The 26,041-nt window shown below is 48.5% G+C and overlaps 1 protein-coding gene and 1 long non-coding RNA gene across 2 annotated transcripts in view; both read right to left on the bottom strand.

The window, feature by feature from the left end:
* The window catches only part of LOC118382893 (ribonucleases P/MRP protein subunit POP1), a 52,162-nt gene that overhangs the window by 24,082 nt on the left and 2,039 nt on the right, over positions 1-26,041 (bottom strand). The window contains exons 4-11 of the mRNA XM_052500451.1: positions 23,514-23,774; positions 15,536-15,623; positions 10,473-10,684; positions 7,071-7,354; positions 6,152-6,245; positions 3,146-3,249; positions 2,524-2,536; positions 490-919 (exon numbers count right to left, since the gene is read on the bottom strand). Coding sequence (XP_052356411.1) covers positions 490-919; positions 2,524-2,536; positions 3,146-3,249; positions 6,152-6,245; positions 7,071-7,354; positions 10,473-10,684; positions 15,536-15,623; positions 23,514-23,774 — 1,486 coding nt within the window. The remainder of the gene's footprint in view (positions 1-489; positions 920-2,523; positions 2,537-3,145; positions 3,250-6,151; positions 6,246-7,070; positions 7,355-10,472; positions 10,685-15,535; positions 15,624-23,513; positions 23,775-26,041) is intronic.
* Positions 3,682-5,018, bottom strand: LOC127916986 (uncharacterized). The gene is made up of 3 exons (XR_008096837.1): positions 4,605-5,018; positions 4,070-4,500; positions 3,682-4,016 (listed from the first exon to the last, which is right to left on the bottom strand). It is a non-coding gene; the product is annotated as an uncharacterized LOC127916986 (long non-coding RNA).

Here is a 26,041-nt window from a genome sequence, read left to right as displayed (position 1 = left end):
AGGTTACCATGGAATCACCCTAAAGGAGAACTAATGATGTAATGTAAACTATATCGGACATGTCTGAACCACCCCCACCCTGTCTACTGGCTCAGAGGTTACCATGGCTACTGGCTCAGAGGTTACCATGGCTACTGGCTCAGGGGTTACCATGGCTACTGGCTCAGAGGTTACCATGGCTACTGGCTCAGAGGTTACCTTGGCTACTGGCTCAGGGGTTACCATGGTCTACTGGCTCAGGGTTACCATGGCTACTGGCTCAGGGGTTACCATGGCTACTGGCTCAGGGGTTACCATGGTCTACTGGCTCAGGGGTTACCATGGTCTACTGGCTCAGAGGTTACCATGGCTACTGGCTCAGGGGTTACCATGGCTACTGGCTCAGAGGTTACCATGGCTACTGGCTCAGGGGTTACCATGGGCTACTGGCTCAGAGGTTACCATGGCTACTGGCTCAGAGGTTACCATGGCTACTGGCTCAGAGGTTACCTTGTGCCTTCCTGATGTCAGACACGGCCTTGCTTCTCTTGTTTGGTAAGGTCAATCTGGGGTCATCCACCGTCAGACCCAGAACTGAGCCGGCTGGGACCTCTGCTGTGGAGTACACACCTGAGGGGAGGAGAGACAGGACAGACATGAGGTACGCTTTGGAGGGGAGACAGGACAGGCATGAGGTACGCTTTGGAGGGGAGACAGGACAGACATGAGGTACGCTTTGGAGGGGAGACAGGAGAGACATGAGGTACGCTTTGGAGGGGAGGAGAGACAGGACAGACATGAGGTACGCTTTGGAGGGGAGGAGAGACAGGACAGACATGAGGTACGCTTTGGAGGGGAGGAGAGACAGGACAGACATGAGGTACGCTTTGGAGGGGAGACAGGACAGACATGAGGTACGCTTTGGAGGGGAGACAGGACAGACATGAGGTACGCTTTGGAGGGAGGAGAGACAGGACAGACATGAGGTACGCTTTGGAGGGGAGGAGAGACAGGACAGACATGAGGTACGCTTTGGAGGGGAGGAGAGACATGAGGTACGCTTTGGAGGGGAAGAGACAGGACAGACATGAGGTACGCTTTGGAGGGGGAGGAGAGACAGGACAGACATGAGGTACGCTTTGGAGGAGGAGAGACAGGACAGACATGAGGTACGCTTTGGAGGGGAGAGACAGGACAGACATGAGGTACGCTTTGGAGGAGGAGGAGACAGGACAGACATGAGGTACGCTTTGGAGGGGAGACAGGACAGACATGAGGTACGCTTTGGAGGGGAGGAGAGACAGGACAGACATGAGGTACGCTTTGGAGGGGAGGAGACAGGACAGACATGAGGTACGCTTTGGAGGAGGAAGAGACAGGACAGACATGAGGTACGCTTTGGAGGGGAGGAGAGACAGGACAGACATGAGGTACGCTTTGGAGGGGAGGAGAGACAGGACAGGCATGAGGTACGCTTTGGAGGGGAGGAGAGACAGGACAGACATGAGGTACGCTTTGGAGGAGAGAGACAGGACAGACATGAGGTTTGGAGGGAGGAGGAGACATGAGGTGGCTTTGAGAGGGGAGGAGAGACAGAACAGCATGAGGTACGCTTTGGAGAGGAGGAGAGACAGGACAGACATGAGGTACGGGGGTTGGAAGAGGTAGAGCTTACAGGAACAGACATGGAGTTACCTACAGGAGGGTATCTTGGAACAGGGTTGGAGTTAAAACCTACAGGACAGGAACAGGGTTGAGTTAAAACCTTTGGAGGGTATCTCTCCAGGAACAGGGTTGGACAGACATGAGGTACGCTCTCTCCAGGAACAGGGTTGGAGTTAAAACAGGAGGGTCTCTCTCCAGGAACAGGGTTGAGGTAAAACCTCCAGGAGGGTCTCTCTCCAGGAACAGGGGTTGAGAAACCTCCAGGAGGGTACGCTTTCCAGGAACAGGGTTGGAGTTAAAACAGACAGGAGGTCTCTTTCCAGGAACAGGGGTTGGAGAAACCTACAGGAGGGTATCAGACATGGAGGTACGCTCTGGAACAGGGTTGGAGTTAAAACCTCCAGGAGGGTCTCTGAGGAACAGGGTTGGAGTTAAACCTCCAGGAGGGTCTCTCTCCAGGAACAGGGTTGAGTTAAAACCTTTGGAGGAGAGACAGGAACAGGGTGAGTTAAAACGCTTTGGAGGGTCTCTCTCCAGGAACAGGGTTGGAGTTAAAACCTATGGAGGTACGCTCCAGGAACAGGGTCGGAGTTAAAGGACCTCCAGGAGGGTATCTCTCCAGGAACAGGGTTGGAGTTAAAACCTACAGGAGGGTCTCTCTCCAGGAACAGGGTTGGAGTTAAAACCTACAGGAGGGTCTGTTCCAGGAACAGGGTTGGAGTTAAAACCTACAGGAGGGTCTCTCTCCAGGAACAGGGTTGGAGTTAAAACCTACAGGAGGGTCTCTCTCCAGGAACAGGGTTGGAGTTAAAAAACTACCTAGGAACAGGGTTGGAGGGAGGGTCTCTCTCCAGGAACAGGGTTGGAGTTAAAACCTACAGGAGGGTCTCTCCTCCAGGAACAGGGGGTGGAGTTAAAACCTACAGGAGGGTCTCTCTCCAGGAACAGGGTTGGAGTTAAAACCTCCAGGAGGGTCTCTCTCCAGGAACAGGGTTGGAGTTAAAACCTACAGGAGGGTCTCTCTCCAGGAACAGGGTTGGAGTTAAAACCTACAGGAGGGTCTCTCTCCAGGAACAGGGTTGGAGTTAAAACCTACAGGGGAGAGGTCTCTCTCCAGGAACAGGGTTGGAGTTAAAACCTCCAGGAATGGAGTTAAAAGGAGGAGGTCTGTCCAGGAACAGGGTTGGAGTTAAAACCTACAGGAGGGTTAAAACCTACAGGAGGGTGTCTCTCCAGGAACAGGGTTGAGTTAAAACCTCCAGAGACAGGAACAGGGTTGGAGTTAAAACAGGAGGTCTCTCTCCAGGAACAGGGTCGGAGTTAAAACCTACAGAGGGTCTGGAACAGGGTTGGAGTTAAAACCTGGAGGGTATCTCTCCAGGAACAGGGTCGGAGTTAAAACCTACAGGAGGGTCTAACACCAGGAACACTGGGAGAGCCCTGGATGTCTCATCTAATGAATGTAGGTAATGAATGAGGAATGTACTTGTGAGGAACTCACCTGTGAGCATGTTGAAACACCAGCTTGTTGTTGATGAAGAGACATGTAGTCTCTCTGCAGTGATCTGGCCACCAGAAGGGAGATGGTCTGGATTTACCTGGAGCCTGGAATAAATAAAACTCTAGAAACACCTTAACACACTGGAACAAACAGGATGTAGTCTCTAGATAAAACACCTGACTAACACCTGGACTGGAACAAACAGGATGTAGTATCTAGATAAAACACCTTCCACTGGAACAAACAGGATGTAGTCTCTAGATAAAACACCTGACTAACACCTTACACTGGAACAAACAGGATGTAGTCTCTAGATAAAACACCTTCCACTGGAACAAACAGGATGTAGTCTCTAGATAAAACACCTTACACTGGAACAAACAGGATGTAGTCTCTAGATAAAACACCTTACACTGGAACAAACAGGATGTAGTCTCTAGATAAAACACCTGACTAACACCTTACACTGGAACAAACAGGATGTAGTCTCTAGATAAAACACCTTCCACTGGAACAAACAGGATGTAGTCTCTAGATAAAACACCTTACACTGGAACAAACAGGATGTAGTCTCTAGATAAAACACCTGTCTAACACCTTACACTGGAACAAACAGGATGTAGTCTCTAGATAAAACACCTTACACTGGAACAAACAGGATGTAGTCTCTAGATAAAACACCTTACACTGGAACAAACAGGATGTAGTCTCTAGATAAAACACCTGACTAACACCTTACACTGGAACAAACAGGATGTAGTCTCTAGATAAAACACCTTACACTGGAACAAACAGGATGTAGTCTCTAGATAAAACACCTTACACTGGAACAAACAGGATGTAGTCTCTAGATAAAACACCTGACTAACACCTTACACTGGAACAAACAGGATGTAGTATCTAGATAAAACACCCGTCTAACACCTTACACTGGAACAAACAGGATGTAGTCTCTAGATAAAACACCTTACACTGGAACAAACAGGATGTAGTCTCTAGATAAAACACCTGACTAACACCTTACACTGGAACAAACAGGATGTAGTCTCTAGATAAAACACCTTACACTGGAACAAACAGGATGTAGTCTCTAGATAAAACACCTTACACTGGAACAAACAGGATGTAGTCTCTAGATAAAACACCTGACTAACACCTTACACTGGAACAAACAGGATGTAGTCTAGATAAAACACCTGACTAATACCTTACACTGGAACAAACAGGATGTAGTCTCTAGATAAAACACCTGACTAACACCTTACACTGGAACAAACAGGATGTAGTCTCTAGATAAAACACCTGACTAACACCTTACACTGGAACAAACAGGATGTAGTCTCTAGATAAAACACCTTACACTGGAACAAACAGGATGTAGTCTAGATAAAACACCTGACTAATACCTTACACTGGAACAAACAGGATGTAGTCTCTAGATAAAACACCTGACTAATACCTTACACTGGAACAAACAGGATGTAGTCTCTAGATAAAACACCTGACTAACACCTTACACTGGAACAAACAGGATGTAGTCTAGATAAAACACCTTCCACTGGAACAAACAGGATGTAGTCTCTAGATAAAACACCTGACTAACACCTTCCACTGGAACAAACAGGATGTAGTCTCTAGATAAAACACCTTACACTGGAACAAACAGGATGTAGTCTCTAGATAAAACACCTTACACTGGAACAAACAGGATGTAGTCTCTAGATAAAACACCTGACTAATACCTTACACTGGAACAAACAGGATGTAGTCTCTAGATAAAACACCTGACTAACACCTTACACTGGAACAAACAGGATGTAGTCTAGATAAAACACCTTCCACTGGAACAAACAGGATGTAGTCTCTAGATAAAACACCTGACTAATACCTTACACTGGAACAAACAGGATGTAGTATCTAGATAAAACACCTTACACTGGAACAAACAGGATGTAGTCTCTAGATAAAACACCTGACTAACACCTTCCACTGGAACAAACAGGATGTAGTCTCTAGATAAAACACCTTACACTGGAACAAACAGGATGTAGTCTCTAGATAAAACACCTTACACTGGAACAAACAGGATGTAGTATCTAGATAAAACACCTTACACTGGAACAAACAGGATGTAGTCTCTAGATAAATCATTCCAGGTGATTAGCTGGTCTCTAGATAAATCATCCCGGGTGATTAGCTGGTCTCCAGATAAATCATCCCAGGTGATTAGCTGGTCTCTAGATAAAACACCTTACACTGGAACAAACAGGATGTAGTATCTAGATAAAACACCTGACTAACACCTTACACTGGAACAAACAGGATGTAGTCTCTAGATAAAACACCTTACACTGGAACAAACAGGATGTAGTATCTAGATAAAACACCTTACACTGGAACAAACAGGATGTAGTCTCTAGATAAATCATTCCAGGTGATTAGCTGGTCTCCAGATAAATCATCCCTGGTGATTAGCTGGTCTCCAGATAAATCATCCCTGGTGATTAGCTGGCCTCTAGATAAATCATCCCAGGTGATTAGACTGGCCTCCAGATAAATCATCCCAGGTGATTAGCTGGTCTCCAGATAAATCATCCCAGGTGATTAGCTGGTCTCCAGATAAATCATCCCAGGTGATTAGACTGGTCTCCAGATAAATCATCCCAGGTGATTAAACTGGCCTCCAGATAAATCATCCCAGGTGATTAGCTGGTCTCCAGATAAATCATCCCAGGTGATTAGCTGGTCTCCAGATAAATCATCCCAGGTGATTAGCTGGTCTCCAGATAAATCATCCCAGGTGATTAGCTGGTCTCCAGATAAATCATCCCAGGTGATTAGCTGGTCTCCAGATAAATCATCCCAGGTGATTAGCTGGTCTCCAGATAAATCATCCCAGGTGATTAGCTGGTCTCCAGATAAATCATCCCAGGTGATTAGCTGGTCTCCAGATAAATCATCCCAGGTGATTAGCTGGCCTCCAGATAAATCATCCCAGGTTCTTACATCACAGTGTGTGGCAGGGGCCAGGGTTTCAGTCAGAACGGAATGTGATAGAGGTCCAATCAGACGATACCGCACCATCTCCATGGTGAGGTCACTGCAAAACAGTAAACAACAACATTCAGGAAGTCCACATGGTTGAGAATAAAGGGAGGGGTTTATAAAAGGAGGGGGTTTATAAAGGGAGGGGTTATATAAAGGGTGGGGTTTATAAAAGGAGGGGTTTTATAAAGGGAGGGGTTTAATAAAGGGAGGGGTTTTATAAAAGGAGGGGTTTTATAAAGGGAGGGGTTTAATAAAAGGAGGGGTTTATTAAAGGGAGGGGTTTAATAAAGGGAGGGGTTTAATACAGGGAGGGGTTTAATAAAGGGAGGGGTTTAATAAAGGGAGGGGTTTAATAAAGGGAGGGGTTTAATAAAGGGAGGGTTTATAAAGGGAGGGGTTTATAAAGGGAGGGGTTTAATAAAGGGAGGGGTTTAATACAGGGAGGGGTTTAATACAGGGAGGGGTTTAATACAGGGAGGGGTTTAATACAGGGAGGGGTTTTATACAGGGAGGGGTTTATAAAAGGGAGGGGTTTATAAAATTGACAGAAAACTCTAAATATGACTAAATCAAAGCAGTCAGAACCCACCTGATGACTACACCAGTGGTACCAGTCAGAACCCACCTGATGACTACACCAGTGGTACCAGTCAGAACCCACCTGATGACTATACCAGTGGTACCAGTCAGAACCCACCTGATGACTATACCAGTGGTACCAGTCAGAACCCACCTGATGACTATACCAGTGGTACCAGTCAGAACCCACCTGATGACTATACCAGTGGTACCAGTCAGAACCCACCTGATGACTATACCAGTGGTACCAGTCAGAACCCACCTGATGACTATACCAGTGGTACCAGTCAGAACCCACCTGATGACTATACCAGTGGTACTGGACCTCCAGGTTACGGGTGTGGTAGCAGAAATGGTACTGTATCCCAGGAGCTTCTTGGCTGGTGGCCCAGCAGCCTCAGGCTCCTTGGAGGACCACTTCCTCTTAGAACCAGAACCAGAGGCCTGCACCGCCTCAGGACCAGCCCCAGGACCGGGGGCCAAGGTGGGGGTAGGGGCTGGCTGTGGGACAGGGTCCACTGGAGCAGGTGGAAGGACAGCCTCAGAACACTGACAGACAGCCTGCAGCTCTGGGAGGAGGTCCTGACACAGAGCACAGGGCACAGTCACGACACAGGGCACAGTCACGACACAGGGCACAGTCACGACACAGGGCACAGTCACGACACAGGGCACAGTCACGACACAGTCACGACACAGGGCACAGTCACGACACAGGGCACAGTCACGACACAGGGCACAGTCACGACACAGGGCACAGTCACGACACAGGGCACAGTCACGACACAGAGCACAGTCACGACACAGAGCACAGTCACGACACAGAGCACAGTCACGACACAGGGCACAGGGCACAGTCACGACACAGTCACGACACAGGGCACAGTCACGACACAGGGCACAGTCACGACACAGGGCACAGTCACGACACAGGGCACAGTCACGACACAGGGCACAGTCACGACACAGGGCACAGTCACGACACAGTCACGACACAGGGCACAGTCACGACACAGGGCACAGTCACGACACAGGGCACAGTCACGACACAGGGCACAGTCACGACACAGGGCACAGTCACGACACAGTCACGACACAGGGCACAGTCACGACACAGGGCACAGTCACGACGCAGTCACGACACAGTCACGACACAGAGCACAGTCACGGCACAGGGCACAGTCACGGCACAGGGCACAGTCACGACACAGGGCACAGTCACGACACAGGGCACAGTCACGACACAGGGCACAGTCACGGCACAGGGCACAGTCACGGCACAGGGCACAGTCACGACACAGGGCACAGTCACGACACAGGGCACAGTCACGACACAGGGCACAGTCACGACACAGGGCACAGTCACGACACAGAGCACAGTCACGACACAGAGCACAGTCACGACACAGGGCACAGTCACGACACAGAGCACAGGGCACAGTCACGACACAGGGCACAGGGCACAGTCACGACACAGGGCACAGTCACGACACAGGGCACAGTCACGACACAGGGCACAGTCACGACACAGGGCACAGTCACGGCACAGGGCACAGTCACGGCACAGGGCACAGTCACGACACAGGGCACAGTCACGGCACAGGGCACAGTCACGACACAGAGCACAGTCACGACACAGAGCACAGGGCACAGTCACGACACAGGGCACAGTCACGACACAGAGCACAGGGCACAGTCACGACACAGGGCACAGTCACGACACAGAGCACAGTCACGACACAGGGCACAGTCACGACACAGGGCACAGTCACGACACAGGGCACAGTCACGACACAGGGCACAGTCACGGCACAGGGCACAGTCACGGCACAGGGCACAGTCACGACACAGGGCACAGTCACGACACAGGGCACAGTCACGACACAGGGCACAGTCACGACACAGGGCACAGTCACGACACAGGGCACAGTCACGACACAGGGCACAGTCACGACACAGGGCACAGTCACGACACAGGGCACAGTCACGACACAGGGCACAGTCACGACACAGAGCACAGGGCACAGTCACGACACAGGGCACAGTCACGACACAGAGCACAGGGCACAGTCACGGCACAGGGCACAGTCACGACACAGGGCACAGTCACGACACAGGGCACAGTCACGACACAGGGCACAGTCACGACACAGGGCACAGTCACGGCACAGGGCACAGTCACGACACAGGGCACAGTCACGACACAGGGCACAGTCACGACACAGGGCACAGTCACGACACAGAGCACAGTCACGACACAGAGCACAGTCACGACACAGAGCACAGGGCACAGTCACGGCACAGGGCACAGTCACGACACAGAGCACAGGGCACAGTCACGACACAGGGCACAGTCACGACACAGGGCACAGTCACGACACAGGGCACAGTCACGACACAGGGCACAGTCACGACGCAGAGCACAGTCACGACGCAGGGCACAGTCACGACGCAGAGCACAGTCACGACACAGGGCACAGTCACGACACAGGGCACAGTCACGGCACAGGGCACAGTCACGGCACAGGGCACAGTCACGACACAGGGCACAGTCACGACACAGGGCACAGTCACGACACAGGGCACAGTCACGACACAGGGCACAGTCACGACACAGGGCACAGTCACGACACAGGGCACAGTCACGGCACAGTCACGACACAGAGCACGACACAGAGCACAGTCACGACACAGTCACGACACAGAGCACAGTCACGACACAGAGCACAGTCACGACACAGGGCACAGTCACGACACAGGGCACAGTCACGACACAGAGCACAGTCACGACACAGGGCACAGTCACGACACAGAGCACAGTCACGACACAGAGCACAGTCACGACACAGGGCACAGTCACGACACAGGGCACAGTCACGACACAGGGCACAGTCACGACACAGGGCACAGTCACGACACAGGGCACAGTCACGACACAGGGCACAGTCAGAATGAATAGTACTTTCCCGATCCCAAAGGGGACATCTGATTGGATAGTACTTTCCCGATCCCAAAGGGGACATCTGATTGGATAGTACTTTACCGGTCCCAAAGGGGACATCTGATTGGATAGTACCTTCCCGATCCCAAAGGGGACATCTGATTGGATAGTACTTTACCGATCCCAAAGGGGACATCTGATTGGATAGTACTTTCCCGATCCCAAAGGGGACATCTGATTGGATAGTACATGACCGATCCCAAAGGGGACATCTGATTGGATAGTACATGACAGATCCCAAAGGGGACATCTGATTGGATAGTACATGACCGATCCCAAAGGGGACATCTGATTGGATAGTACTTTCCCGATCCCAAAGGGGACATCTGATTGGATAGTACTTTACCGATCCCAAAGGGGACATCTGATTGGATAGTACTTTACCGGTCCCAAAGGGGACATCTGATTGGATAGTACTTTACCGGTCCCAAAGGGGACATCTGATTGGATAGTACCTTCCCGATCCCAAAGGGGACATCTGATTGGATAGTACATGACCGATCCCAAAGGGGACATCTGATTGGATAGTACATGACCGATCCCAAAGGGGACATCTGATTGGATAGTACATGACCGATCCCAAAGGGGACATCTGAGTTCACCAGATTATAGACAACAATAAAGACACCATCAATCAATAGTTAAATGGTTGTTCGATACTTCTACTACCGATTGATTCGGCGTATTAGTCGCTCTGACCGTTTTCATGGCGGGGTGAGCCCAGATCCACAGCTGTCTGTGTGTTGATCCCTGGGAGCCCTGGTCCTCCTGGCCCCCCCGGCCCTGCGTTGTGGGCCTCCAGAGGAACGTGACAGGCCCCAGGGGCTGGCGAGGGTACTGTCCTGCTCGGTACACCACCACACTGCCCTGTCTCCTGCCTGACACACACATGGCTGCTGCAAACGTAGGCCCTGCAGGTACAACACGCGTCATCGTCAATAATACCACAACGCAGCGAGTCACATATTTGTTAGACCACCCGACTCCAAAAAAAACCAATCCCACACTCAGTAACTTTCCGTACACTTGGTTCTCATCCATCCTCCACTGACCCCAACACAGTCATCCATTATACATGTAAAGTCATCAATACGATCTAATATGGCAACACAAATAAGTGTCTTTCAAGCTAGAATCCAACACATCTAAACTTTATACTGAAATACTTGTATATAAAATCGAGACTGATGCTGCGTTTAGACGAGGGACATGAAGACCAGTCATACCAGTCGGCAGAGCGATGCTGCGTTACCAGTCGGCAGAGCGATGCTGCGTTTAGACGAGGGACATGAAGACCAGTCGGCAGAGCGATGCTGCGTTTAGACGAGGGACATGAAGACCAGTCGGCAGAGCGTGCTGCGTTTAGACGAGGGACATGAAAACCAGTCGTACCAGTCGGCAGAGCGATGCTGCGTTTAGACGAGGGACATGAAAACCAGTCGTACCAGTCGGCAGAGCGATGCTGCGTTTAGACGAGGGACATGAAGACCAGTCGGACCAGTCGGCAGAGCGATGCTGCGTTTAGACTAGGGACATGAAGACCAGTCGGCAGAGCGATGCTGCGTTTAGACGAGGGACATGAAGACCAGTCGGCAGAGCGTGCTGCGTTTAGACGAGGGACATGAAGACCAGTCGGCAGAGCGATGCTGCGTTTAGACGAGGGACATGAAGACCAGTCGGCAGAGCGATGCTGCGTTTAGACGAGGGACATGAAGACCAGTCGGCAGAGCGATGCTGCGTTTAGACGAGGGACATGAAGACCAGTCGGCAGAGCGATGCTGCGTTTAGACGAGGGACATGAAGACCAGTCGGCAGAGCGATGCTGCGTTTAGACGAGGGACATGAAGACCAGTCGGCAGAGCGATGCTGCGTTTAGACGAGGGACATGAAGACCAGTCGGCAGAGCGATGCTGCGTTTAGACGAGGGACATGAAGACCAGTCACACCAGTCGGCAGAGCGATGCTGCGTTTAGACGAGGGACATGAAGATCAGTCGGCAGAGCGATGCTGCGTTTAGACGAGGGACATGAAGACCAGTCGGCAGAGCGATGCTGCGTTTAGACGAGGGACATGAAGACCAGTCACACCAGTCGGCAGAGCGATGCTGCGTTTAGACGAGGGACATGAAGATCAGTCACACCAGTCGGCAGAGCGATGCTGCGTTTAGACGAGGGACATGAAGACCAGTCGGCAGAGCGATGCTGCGTTTAGACGAGGGACATGAAGACCAGTCACACCAGTCGGCAGAGCGATGCTGCGTTTAGACGAGGGACATGAAGATCAGTCGGCAGAGCGATGCTGCGTTTAGACGAGGGACATGAAGATCAGTCACACCAGTCGGCAGAGCGATGCTGCGTTTAGACGAGGGACATGAAGACCAGTCGGCAGAGCGATGCTGCGTTTAGACGAGGGACATGAAGACCAGTCGGCAGAGCGATGCTGCGTTTAGACGAGGGACATGAAGACCAGTCGGCAGAGCGATGCTGCGTTTAGACGAGGGACATGAAGACCAGTCGGCAGAGCGATGCTGCGTTTAGACGAGGGACATGAAGACCAGTCGGCAGAGCGATGCTGCGTTTAGACGAGGGACATGAAGACCAGTCGGCAGAGCGATGCTGCGTTTAGACGAGGGACATGAAGACCAGTCGGCAGAGCGATGCTGCGTTTAGACGAGGGACATGAAGACCAGTCACACCAGTCGGCAGAGCGATGCTGCGTTTAGACGAGGGACATGAAGACCAGTCACACCAGTCGGCAGAGCGATGCTGCGTTTAGACGAGGGACATGAAGATCAGTCTGCAGAGCGATGCTGCGTTTAGACGAGGGACATGAAGACCAGTCGGCAGAGCGATGCTGCGTTTAGACGAGGGACATGAAGACCAGTCACACCAGTCGGCAGAGCGATGCTGTGTTACCAGTCGGCAGAGCGATGCTGCGTTTAGACGAGGGACATGTAGATCAGTCGGCAGAGCGATGCTGCGTTTAGACGAGGGACATGAAGACCAGTCGGCAGAGCGATGCTGCGTTTAGACGAGGGACATGAAGATCAGTCTGCAGAGCGATGCTGCGTTTAGACGAGGGACATGAAGACCAGTCGGCAGAGCGATGCTGCGTTTAGACGAGGGACATGAAGACCAGTCACACCAGTCGGCAGAGCGATGCTGCGTTTAGACGAGGGACATGAAGACCAGTCGGCAGAGCGATGCTGCGTTTAGACGAGGGACATGAAGACCAGTCACACCAGTCGGCAGAGCGATGCTGCGTTTAGACGAGGGACATGAAGACCAGTCACACCAGTCGGCAGAGCGATGCTGCGTTTAGACGAGGGACATGAAGATCAGTCGGCAGAGCGATGCTGCGTTTAGACGAGGGACATGAAGATCAGTCGGCAGAGCGATGCTGCGTTTAGAAGAGGGACATGAAGACCAGTCGGCAGAGCGATGCTGCGTTTAGACGAGGGACATGAAGATCAGTGGGCAGAGCGATGCTGCGTTTAGACGAGGGACATGAAGATCAGTGGGCAGAGCGATGCTGCGTTTAGACGAGGGACATGAAGACCAGTCGGCAGAGCGATGCTGCGTTTAGACGAGGGACATGAAGATCAGTCGGCAGAGCGATGCTGCGTTTAGACGAGGGACATAAAGACCAGTCGGCAGAGCGATGCTGCGTTTAGACGAGGGACATGAAGATCAGTCGGCAGAGCGATGCTGCGTTTAGACGAGGGACATGAAGACCAGTCGGCAGAGCGATGCTGCGTTTAGACGAGGGACATGAAGACCAGTCATACCAGTCGGCAGAGCGATGCTGCGTTTAGACGAGGGACATGAAGACCAGTCGGCAGAGCGATGCTGCGTTTAGACGAGGGACATGAAGATCAGTCGGCAGAGCGATGCTGCGTTTAGACGAGGGACATGAAGATCAGTCGGCAGAGCGATGCTGCTTTAGACGAGGGACATGAAGATCAGTCGGCAGAGCGATGCTGCGTTTAGACGAGGGACATGAAGATCAGTCGGCAGAGCGATGCTGCGTTTAGACGAGGGACATGAAGACCAGTCGGCAGAGCGATGCTGCGTTTAGACGAGGGACATGAAGACCAGTCGGCAGAGCGATGCTGCGTTTAGACGAGGGACATGAAGACCAGTCGGCAGAGCGATGCTGCGTTTAGACGAGGGACATGAAGTTCAGTCGGCAGAGCGGGACAAGAAAGCAAGGAAGAGGCTGGCGGCAAAAACAAGCCGGCACGACGGTACGCGTTGCTATGGTGATTTCACTAAACGGTGCATATCAACATCCAGTAGAAAATGGTAAAAGGTGAAATATTTTTTTAAACTCTGGTGGCCAAGTCCCGTCTACCGTGGCAGCTGAAGGCATTCACCGCCGTGCCTCAACGGCGTTTACCGTTGCGCTCTCGTTGAAAACAACGGACATCTTAGTTTGCCGTCTACCTCGTACCATCTAAAGCGCAGCATGCTGTCTACCTCGTACCATCTAAAACGCAGCATGCCGTCTACCTCGTACCATCTACCTCGTACCATCTAAAACGCAGCATGCCCTCTACCTCGTACCGTCTACCTCGTACCATCTAAAGCGCAGCATGCTGTCTACCTCTTACCATCTAAAACGCAGCATGCCATCTACCTCATACCATCTAAAACGCAGCATGCCGTCTACCTCGTACCATCTACCTCGTACCATCTAAAGCGCAGCATGCCGTCTACCTCGTACCATCTACCTCGTACCATCTAAAACGCAGCATGCCGTCTACCTCGTACCATCTACCTCGTACCATCTAAAACGCAGCATGCCAGTCTACCTCGTACCATCTAAAACGCAGCATGCCATCTACCTCGTACCATCTACCTCGTACCATCTAAAACGCAGCATGCCGTCTACCTCGTACCATCTACCTCGTACCATCTAAAACGCAGCATGCCCTCTACCTCTACCGTCTACCTCGTACCATCTAAAACGCAGCATGCCGTCTACCTCCATACCATCTACCTCGTACCATCTACCTCGTGCCATCTAAAACGCAGCAGGCAGTCTACCTCGTACCATCTACCTCGTACCATCTACCTCGTACCATCTACCTCGTACCATCTAAAACGCAGCATGCCCTCTACCTCGTACCGTCTACCTCGTACCATCTAAAACGCAGCATGCCGTCTACCTCGTACAATCTACCTCGTACCATCTACCTCGTGCCATCTACCTCGTACCATCTAAAACGCAGCATGCCATCTACCTCGTGCCATCTACCTCGTGCCATCTACCTCGTGCCATCTAAAACGCAGCAGGCCGTCTACCTCGTACCATCTACCTCGTACCATCTAAAACGCAGCATGCAGTCTACCTCGTACCATCTACCTCGTACCATCTACCTCGTACCATCTAAACGCAGCATGCAGTCTACCTCGTACCATCTACCTCGTACCATCTACCTCGTACCATCTACCTCGTACCATCTACCTCGTACCATCTAAAACGCAGCATGCCGTCTACCTCGTACCATCTACCTCGTACCATCTAAAACGCAGCATGCAGTCTACCTCGTACCATCTACCTCGTACCATCTAAAACGCAGCATGCAGTCTACCTCGTACCATCTACCTCGTACCATCTACCTCGTACCATCTACCTCGTACCATCTACCTCGTACCATCTACCTCGTACCATCTACCTCGTACCATCTAAAACGCAGCATGATTGACAATTGTGGTTGTTTGTTTGTTGAGGAGGGAAAACACGAAACAAGTACTTACCAGTTTCCTTGCTGGTCAGCTTAGACAGAGCAGCTAACAGCTGTTCCCCTGGCCCCTGTAACTCCACACAGCAGTAGTACGACATGTCCTGGGTGGGGGGGACAGTATGTAACCCTAAGTGAATCCTCTAACACTTCAAAATATCATTTTACAGTTTGGAAACCGCAAAAAGACAAATTTACCAAAATGCTGTATTCATAACTGATCACAAAGCAAACATTTAAAGTGGTTGTCGCTCATGTACCGTGTGAACACCAGACCTGAGTAGAAAACAGTTTAAATTGATTATATACTTTACAGAGACTACTATTGTAGAGATCCCACAGTAAACCTATTAGAACTGTTACAGAGACTACTATTGTAGAGATCCCACAGTAAACCTAATAGAACTGTTACAGAGACTACTATTGTAGAGATCCCACAGTAAACCTATTAGAACTGTTACAGAGACTACTATTGCAGAGATCCCACAGTAAACCTATTAGAACTGTTACAGAGACTACTATCGTAGAGATCCCACAGTAAACCTATTACAGAGACTACTACTGTAGAGATCCCACAGTAAACCTATTAGAGCTGTTACAGAGACTACTATTGCAGAGATCCCACAGTAAACCTATTAGAGCTGTTACAGAGACTACTATTGCAGAGATCCCACAGTAAACCTATTAGAGCTGTTACAGAGACTACTATTGTAGAGATCCCACAGTAAACCTATTAGAACTGTTACAGAGACTACTACTGTAGAGATCCCACAGTAAACATATTAGAGCTGTAACAGAGACTACTATTGTAGAGATCCCACTGTAAACCTATTACAGAGACTACTATTGTAGAGATCCCACAGTAAACCTATTAGACCTGTTACAGAGACAACTATTGTAGAGATCCCACAGTAAACCTATTAGAGCTGTTACAGAGACTACTATTGTAGAGATCCCACAGTAAACCTATTACAGAGAATACTACTGTAGAGATCCCACAGTAAACCTATTAGACCTGTTACAGAGACAACTATTGTAGGGATCCCACAGTAAACCTATTAGAGCTGTAACAGAGACTACTATTGTAGAGATCCCACAGTAAACCTATTACAGAGACTACTATTGTAGAGATCCCACAGTAAACCTATTAGACCTGTTACAGAGACAACTATTGTAGAGATCCCACAGTAAACCTATTAGAGCTGTTACAGAGACTACTATTGTAGAGATCCCACAGTAAACCTATTAGAGCTGTTACAGAGACTACTATTGTAGAGATCCCACAGTAAACCTATTAGAACTGTTACAGAGACTACTATTGTAGAGATCCCACAGTAAACCTATTACAGAGACTACTACTGTAGCGATCCCACAGTAAACCTATTACAGAGACTACTACTGTAGAGATCCCACAGTAAACCTATTAGAACTGTAACAGAGACTACTATTGTAGAGATCCCACAGTAAACCTATTACAGAGACTACTATTGTAGAGATCCCACAGTAAACCTATTACAGAGACTACTATTGTAGAGATCCCACAGTAAACCTATTAATAATAATAATAATAAATGCCATTTAGCAGACGCTTTTATCCAAAGCGACTTACAGTCATGTGTGCATACATTCTACGTATGGGTGGAGAGACTACTATTGTAGAGATCCCACAGTAAACCTATTAGAACTGTTACAGAGACTACTATTGTAGAGATCCCACAGTAAACCTATTAACAGAGACTACTACTGTAGAGATCCCACAGTAAACCTATTACAGAGACTACTATTGTAGAGATCCCACAGTAAACCTATTAGAACTGTAACAGAGACTACTATTGTAGAGATCCACAGTAAACCTATTAGAACTGTTACAGAGACTACTATTGTAGAGATCCCACAGTAAACCTATTAGAACTAACAGAGACTACTATTGTAGAGATCCCACAGTAAACCTATTAGAGCTGTTACAGAGACTACTATTGTAGAGATCCCACAGTAAACCTATTAGAGCTGTTACAGAGACTACTACTGTAGAGATCCCACAGTAAACCTATTACAGAGACTACTATTGTAGAGATCCCACAGTAAACCTATTAGAACTAACAGAGACTACTATTGTAGAGATCCCACAGTAAACCTATTAGAACTGTTACAGAGACTACTATTGTAGAGATCCCACAGTAAACCTATTAGAACTGTTACAGAGACTACTATTGCAGAGATCCCACAGTAAACCTATTAGAGCTGTTACAGAGACTACTATTGTAGAGATCCCACAGTAAACCTATTAGAGCTGTAACAGAGACTACTATTGTAGAGATCCCACAGTAAACCTATTAGAGCTGTTACAGAGACTACTATTGTAGAGATCCCACAGTAAACCTATTAGAGCTGTTACAGAGACTACTATTGTAGAGATCCCACAGTAAACCTATTAGAACTGTTACAGAGACTACTATTGTAGAGATCCCACAGTAAACCTATTAGAACTGTTACAGAGACTACTATTGTAGAGATCCCACAGTAAACCTATTAGAACTGTTACAGAGACTACTACTGTAGAGATCCCCAGGTAAACCCATTAGAGCTGTTACAGAGACTACTACTGTAGAGATCCCACAGTAAACCTATTAGAGTTGTTACAGAGACTACTATTGCAGAGATCCCACAGTAAACCTATTAGAGCTGTTACAGAGACTACTATTGTAGAGATCCCACAGTAAACCTATTAGAACTGTTACAGAGACTACTACTGTAGAGATCCCACAGTAAACATATTAGAGCTGTAACAGAGACTACTATTGTAGAGATCCCACAGTAAACCTATTAGACCTGTTACAGAGACTACTATTGTAGAGATCCCACAGTAAACCTGTTAGAACTGTTACAGAGACTACTATTGTAGAGATCCCACAGTAAACCTATTAGAACTGTTACAGAGACTACTATTGTAGAGATCCCACAGTAAACCTGTTAGAGCTGTAACAGAGACTACTATTGCAGAGATCCCACAGTAAACCTATTAGAACTGTTACAGAGACTACTATTGTAGAGATCCCACAGTAAGCCTATTAGAGCTGTTACAGAGACTACTATTGTAGAGATCCCACAGTAAACATATTAGAGCTGTAACAGAGACTACTATTGTAGAGATCCCACTGTAAACCTATTACAGAGACTACTATTGTAGAGATCCCACAGTAAACCTATTAGACCTGTTACAGAGACTACTATTGTAGAGATCCCACAGTAAACCTATTAGAGCTGTTACAGAGACTACTATTGTAGAGATCCCACAGTAAACCTATTAGACCTGTTACAGAGACTACTATTGTAGAGATCCCACAGTAAACCTATTAGAGCTGTTACAGAGACTACTATTGTAGAGATCCCACAGTAAACCTATTAGAGCTGTTACAGAGACTACTATTGTAGAGATCCCACAGTAAACCTATTAGAGCTGTAACAGAGACTACTATTGTAGAGATCCCACAGTAAACCTGTTACAGAGACTACTACTGTAGAGATCCCACAGTAAACCTATTAGAACTGTTACAGAGACTACTATTGTAGAGATCCCACAGTAAACCTATTAGAACTGTTACAGAGACTACTATTGTAGAGATCCCACAGTAAACCTGTTAGAGCTGTAACAGAGACTACTATTGTAGAGATCCCACAGTAAACCTATTAGAACTGTTACAGAGACTACAATTGTAGAGATCCACAGTAAACCTATTACAGAGACTACTACTGTAGAGATCCCACAGTAAACCTATTAGAGCTGTTCAGAGACTACTATTGTAGAGATCCCACAGTAAACCTATTAGAACTGTTACAGAGACTACTATTGTAGAGATCCACAGTAAACCTATTAGAACTGTTACAGAGACTAACTACTATTGTAGAGATCCACAGTAAACCTATTAGAACTGTTACAGAGACTACTACTGTAGAGATCCCACAGTAAACCTATTAGAACTGTTACAGAGACTACTATTGTAGAGATCCCACAGTAAACCTATTAGAACTGTTACAGAGACCACTATTGTAGAGATCCCACAGTAAACCTATTAGAACTGTTACAGAGACTACTATTGTAGAGATCCCACAGTAAACCTATTAGAACTGTTACAGAGACTACTATTGTAGAGATCCCACAGTAAACCTATTAGAACTGTTACAGAGACTACTACTGTAGAGATCCCACAGTAAACCTATTAGAACTGTTACAGAGACTACTATTGTAGAGATCCCACAGTAAACCTATTAGAACTGTTACAGAGACTACTATTGTAGAGATCCCACAGTAAACCTATTAGAACTAACAGAGACTACTACTGTAGAGATCCCACAGTAAACCTATTAGAGCTGTAACAGAGACTACTATTGTAGAGATCCCACAGTAAACCTATTAGAGCTGTTACAGAGACTACTATTGTAGAGATCCCACAGTAAACCCATTAGAACTGTTACAGAGACTACTATTGTAGAGATCCCACAGTAAACCCATTAGAACTGTAACAGAGACTACTATTGTAGAGATCCCACAGTAAACCTATTAGAGCTGTAACAGAGACTATTATTGTAGAGATCCCACAGTAAACCTATTAGAACTGTTACAGAGACTACTATTGTAGAGATCCCACAGTAAACCTATTAGAGCTGTAACAGAGACTATTATTGTAGAGATCCCACAGTAAACCTATTAGAAGAACGTCAAGTGTTACTGTATTATATTATGCCTGTATTTTAGTCATTCTGAAACTGTTGTACTTTGAATGTTAAGATGAGTCCATGTCCCTCACTGTTACCTAGATCAATGTCCCTCACTGTTACCTAGATCTAGCTCAATGTTAAGATGATTCATGTCCCTCACAGTTGCCTAGATCAATGTCCCTCACTGTTGCCTAGATCAATGTCCCTCACTGTTGCCTAGATCTAGCTAAATGTTAAGGTGATTCATGTCCCTCACTGTTGTCTAGCTCAATGTCCCTCACAGTTGTCTAGATCTAGCTCAATGTTAAGATGATTCATGTCCCTCACAGTTGTCTAGATCTAGCTCAATGTTAAGACGATTCATGTCCCTCACTGTTGTCTAGATCTAGCTCAATGTTAAGATGATTCATGTCCCTCACAGTTGTCTAGATCAATGTCCCTCACAGTTGTCTAGATCTAGCTCAATGTTAAGATGATTCATGTCCCTCACTGCTGTCTAGATCAATGTTAAGATGATTCCATGTCCCTCACTGTTGTCTAGATCTAGCTAAATGTTAAGGTGATTCATGTCCCTCACTGTTGTCTAGATCTAGCTAAATGTTAAGGTGATTCATGTCCCTCACTGTTGTCTAGATCAATGTTAAGGTGATTCATGTCCCTCACTGTTGTCTAGCTCAATGTTAAGATGATTCATGTCCCTCACTGTTGTCTAGATCTAGCTAAATGTTAAGGTGATTCATGTCCCTCACTGTTGTCTAGATAAATGTTAAGATGATTCATGTCCCTCACTGTTGTCTAGATCAATGTTAAGGTGATTCATGTCCCTCACTGTTGTCTAGATAAATGTTAAGATGATTCATGTCCCTCACTGTTGTCTAGATCAATGTTAAGGTGATTCATGTCCCTCACTGTTGTCTAGATCTAGCTCAATGTTAAGGTGATTCATGTCCCTCACTGTTGCCTAGATCTAGCTCAATGTTAAGGTGATTCATGTCCCTCACTGTTGGGGATCTGTATTGAAAATAGTCCCCCAGAAATGTTTTAAACTTTCCACAAAGAATATTTAAAACTAGAGTTTTCCCAGGTCTGGTGAACTCCTAACCTTATTGAGCAGTAATTTAAAACTAGAGTTTTCCCAGGTCTGGAGAACTCCCTACCTTATTGAGCCGTAATTTAAAACTAGAGTTATCCCAGGTCTGGAGAACTCCTAACCTTATTGAGCCGTAATTTAAAACTAGAGTTATCCCAGGTCTGGAGAACTCCTAACCTTATTGAGCAGTAATTTAAAACTAGAGTTTTCCCAGGTCTGGAGAACTCCTAACATTATTGAGCCGTAATTTAAAACTAGTGTTTTCCCAGGTCTGGAGAACTCCTAACCTTATTGAGCAGTAATTTAAAACTAGAGTTTTCCCAGGTCTGGAGAACTCCTAACATTATTGAGCCGTAATTTAAAACTAGTGTTTTCCCAGGTCTGGAGAACTCCTAACCTTATTGAGCAGTAATTTAAAACTAGAGTTTTCCCAGGTCTGGAGAACTCCTAACCTTATTGAGCAGTAATTTAAAACTAGTGTTTTCCCAGGTCTGGTGAACTCCTAACCTTATTGAGCAGTAATTTGAAACTAGAGTTCCCCAGGTCTGGAGAACTCCCTACCTTATTGAGCCGTAATTTAAAACTAGAGTTATCCCAGGTCTGGAGAACTCCTAACCTTATTGAGCAGTAATTTAAAACTAGTGTTTTCCCAGGTCTGGTGAACTCCTAACCTTACTGAGCAGTAATTTAAAACTAGAGTTATCCCCAGGTCTGGAGAACTCCTAACCTTATTGAGCCGTAATTTAAAACTAAAAACTAGTGTTATCCCAGGTCTGGAGAACTCCTAACCTTACTGAGCCGTAATTTAAAACTAGTGTTATCCCAGGTCTGGAGAACTCCTAACCTTATTGAGCAGTAATTTAAAACTAGAGTTATCCCAGGTCTGGAGAACTCCTAACCCTATTGAGCAGTAATTTAAAATAGTGTTTTCCCAGGTCTGGAGAACTCCTACCTTATTGAGCAGTAATTTAAAACTAGAGTTTTCCCAGGTCTGGAGAACTCCTAACCTTACTGAGCAGTAATTTAAAACTAGAGTTTTCCCAGGTCTGGAGAACTCCTAACATTATTGAGCCGTAATTTAAAACTAGTGTTTTCCCAGGTCTGGAGAACTCCTAACCTTATTGAGCAGTAATTTAAAACTAGAGTTTTCCCAGGTCTGGAGAACTCCTAACATTATTGAGCCGTAATTTAAAACTAGTGTTTTCCCAGGTCTGGAGAACTCCTAACCTTATTGAGCAGTAATTTAAAACTAGTGTTTTCCCAGGTCTGGTGAACTCCTAACCTTACTGAGCAGTAATTTAAAACTAGAGTTATCCCCAGGTCTGGAGAACTCCTAACCTTATTGAGCCGTAATTTAAAACTAGTGTTATCCCAGGTCTGGAGAACTCCTAACCTTATTGAGCAGTAATTTAAAACTAGAGTTATCCCAGGTCTGGAGAACTCCTAACCTTATTGAGCAGTAATTTAAAACTAGAGTTATCCCAGGTCTGGAGAACTCCTAACCCTATTGAGCAGTAATTTAAAACTAGTGTTTTCCCAGGTCTGGAGAACTCCCTACCTTATTGAGCAGTAATTTAAAACTAGAGTTTTCCCAGGTCTGGAGAACTCCTAACCTTACTGAGCAGTAATTTAAAACTAGTGTTTTCCCAGGTCTGGAGAACTCCTAACCTTACTGAGCAGTAATTTAAAACTAGAGTTTTCCCAGGTCTGGAGAACTCCTAACCTTATTGAGCAGTAATTTAAAACTAGTGTTTTCCCAGGTCTGGAGAACTCCTAACCTTACTGAGCAGTAATTTAAAACTAGAGTTATCCCAGGTCTGGAGAACTCCTAACCTTATTGAGCAGTAATTTAAAACTAGAGTTTTCCCAGGTCTGGAGAACTCCTAACCTTACTGAGCAGTAATTTAAAACTAGTGTTTTCCCAGGTCTGGAGAACTCCTAACCTTACTGAGCAGTAATTTAAAACTAGAGTTTTCCCAGGTCTGGAGAACTCCTAACCTTACTGAGCAGTAATTTAAAACTAGTGTTTTCCCAGGTCTGGAGAACTCCTAACCGTATTGAGCAGTAATTTGAACAGGACCTTATAAAATCAGTCAATCAAATCAAAATGTATTTCCTATCAGTTGTCCCAAAGTGCTTCCCAGATATCCAGCCTCCAAAAAAAGCCTCCGTGGGTAAAGACACTAACCTGTAGGAGACAGTGGGAGCTCATGGCTCTGTAGCAGGCTCTGTAACACTTGTAGGTTGGCCTGTCTCCCAGACAGTAGCCCCATCTCTTGACCACGTGGAAGCGCTTGGCGTGCCAGATGTGCGTCTCCAGCCACAGGTTCTTCCGCTGGCGGCGGTTGAACTCCAGGAGCATGTTGCCGTGGCGACGCCGGGCTTTACGGCTCTTGCTCTTGGACTGTTCCTTCTTCACCTTCTGACCAGCCTTCTGACTCTTCTCCAACTGGACCAGAGAGGAAACATACAGGATGTTTATATTAGTCCGGCTCTAGGTGTGGCCAGTCCGGCTCTAGGTGTGACCAGTCCGGCTCTAGGTGTGACCAGTCCGGCTCTAGGTGTGACCAGTCCGGCTCTAGGTGTGACCAGTCCGGCTCTAGGTGTGGCCAGTCCGGCTCTAGGTGTGGCCAGTCCGGCTCTAGGTGTGACTAGTCCGGCTCTAGGTGTGGCTAGTCCGGCTCTAGGTGTGGCTAGTCCGGCTCTAGGTGTGGCTAGTCCGGCTCTAGGTGTGGCTAGTCCGGCTCTAGGTGTGGCTAGTCCGGCTCTAGGTGTGGCTAGTCCGGCTCTAGGTGTGGCTAGTCCGGCTCTAGGTGTGGCTAGTCCGGCTCTAGGTGTGGCCAGTCCGGCTCTAGGTGTGGCCAGTCCGGCTCTAGGTGTGGCCAGTCCGGCTCTAGGTGTGGCCAGTCCGGCTCTAGGTGTGGCCAGTCCGGTTTTAGGTGTGGCTAGTCCGGCTCTAGGTGTGACTAGTCCGGCTCTAGGTGTGGCCAGTCCGGCTCTAGGTGTGACTAGTCCGGCTCTAGGTGTGCCTAGTCCGGCTCTAGGTGTGGCCAGTCCGGCTCTAGGTGTGGCCAGTCCGGCTCTAGGTGTGGCCAGTCCGGCTCTAGGTGTGGCCAGTCCGGCTCTAGGTGTGACCAGAAGGCTCTAGGTGTGACTATTCCGGCTCTAGGTGTGGCCAGTCCTAGGTGTGGCTAGTCCGGCTCTAGGTGTGACCAGAAGGCTCTAGGTGTGGCCAGTCCGGCTCTAGGTGTGGCTAGTCCGAGGTGTGGCTAGTCCAGCTCTAGGTGTGACCAGAAGGCTCTAGGTGTGACCAGTCCGGCTCTCGGTGTGACCAGAAGGCTCTAGGTGTGGCCAGTCCGACTCTAGGTGTGGCTAGTCCGGTTCTAGGTGTGGCCAGTCCGGCTCTAGGTGTGGCCAGTCCGGCTCTAGGTGTGGCCAGTCCGGCTCTAGGTGTGGCCAGTCCGGCTCTAGGTGTGGCTAGTCCGGCTCTAGGTGTGGCTAGTCCGGCTCTAGGTGTGGCTAGTCCGGCTCTAGGTGTGGCTAGTCCGGCTCTAGGTGTGGCCAGTCCGGCTCTAGGTGTGGCCAGTCCGGCTCTAGGTGTGGCCAGTCCGGCTCTAGGTGTGGCCAGTCCGGCTCTAGGTGTGGCCAGTCCGGCTCTAGGTGTGGCCAGTCCGGCTCTAGGTGTGGCCAGTCCGGCTCTAGGTGTGGCCAGTCCGGCTCTAGGTGTGGCCAGTCCGGCTCTAGGTGTGGCCAGTCCGGCTCTAGGTGTGGCCAGTCCGGCTCTAGGTGTGGCCAGTCCGGCTCTAGGTGTGGCCAGTCCGGCTCTAGGTGTGGCCAGTCCGGCTCTAGGTGTGACTAGTCCGGCTCTAGGTCTGACTAGTCCGGCTCTAGGTGTGGCCAGTCCGGCTCTAGGTGTGGCCAGTCCGGCTCTAGGTGTGGCCAGTCCGGCTCTAGGTGTGGCCAGTCCGGCTCTAGGTGTGACCAGTCCGGCTCTAGGTGTGACTAGTCCGGCTCTAGGTGTGGCCAGTCCGGCTCTAGGTGTGACCAGTCCGGCTCTAGGTGTGGCCAGTCCGGCTCTAGGTGTGGCCAGTCCGGCTCTAGGTGTGGCCAGTCCGGCTCTAGGTGTGGCCAGTCCGGCTCTAGGTGTGGCCAGTCCGGCTCTAGGTGTGACCAGTCCGGCTCTAGGTGTGACCAGAAGGCTCTAGGTGTGACTATTCCGGCTCTAGGTGTGGCCAGTCCTAGGTGTGGCTAGTCCGGCTCTAGGTGTGACCAGAAGGCTCTAGGTGTGGCCAGTCCGGCTCTAGGTGTGGCTAGTCCGAGGTGTGGCTAGTCCAGCTCTAGGTGTGACCAGAAGGCTCTAGGTGTGACCAGTCCGGCTCTCGGTGTGGCCAGTCCGGCTCTCGGTGTGGCTAGTCCAGCTCTAGGTGTGACCAGAAGGCTCTAGGTGTGACCAGTCCGGCTCTAGGTGTGGCTAGTCCGAGGTGTGGCTAGTCCGGCTCTAGGTGTGACCAGAAGGCTCTAGGTGTAACCAGAAGGCTCTAGGTGTGACCAGTCCGGCTCTAGGTGTGACTATTCCGGCTCTAGGTGTGACCAGAAGGCTCTAGGTGTGACCAGAAGGCTCCAGGTGTGGCCAGTCCTTCCTCCATGTATGGACATGACAATAACAGAGACAGATCTGGGACCATGCTTTAAAGTCAAGAGAGAGAAAGGACACGT

This window comes from Oncorhynchus keta, unplaced genomic scaffold (genome assembly GCF_023373465.1).
Source record: "Oncorhynchus keta strain PuntledgeMale-10-30-2019 unplaced genomic scaffold, Oket_V2 Un_contig_10544_pilon_pilon, whole genome shotgun sequence".
Taxonomy (NCBI): domain Eukaryota; kingdom Metazoa; phylum Chordata; class Actinopteri; order Salmoniformes; family Salmonidae; genus Oncorhynchus; species Oncorhynchus keta.
Note: the sequence above shows the minus strand (reverse complement) of the source record. Positions and strands in the feature narration are given on the sequence as shown.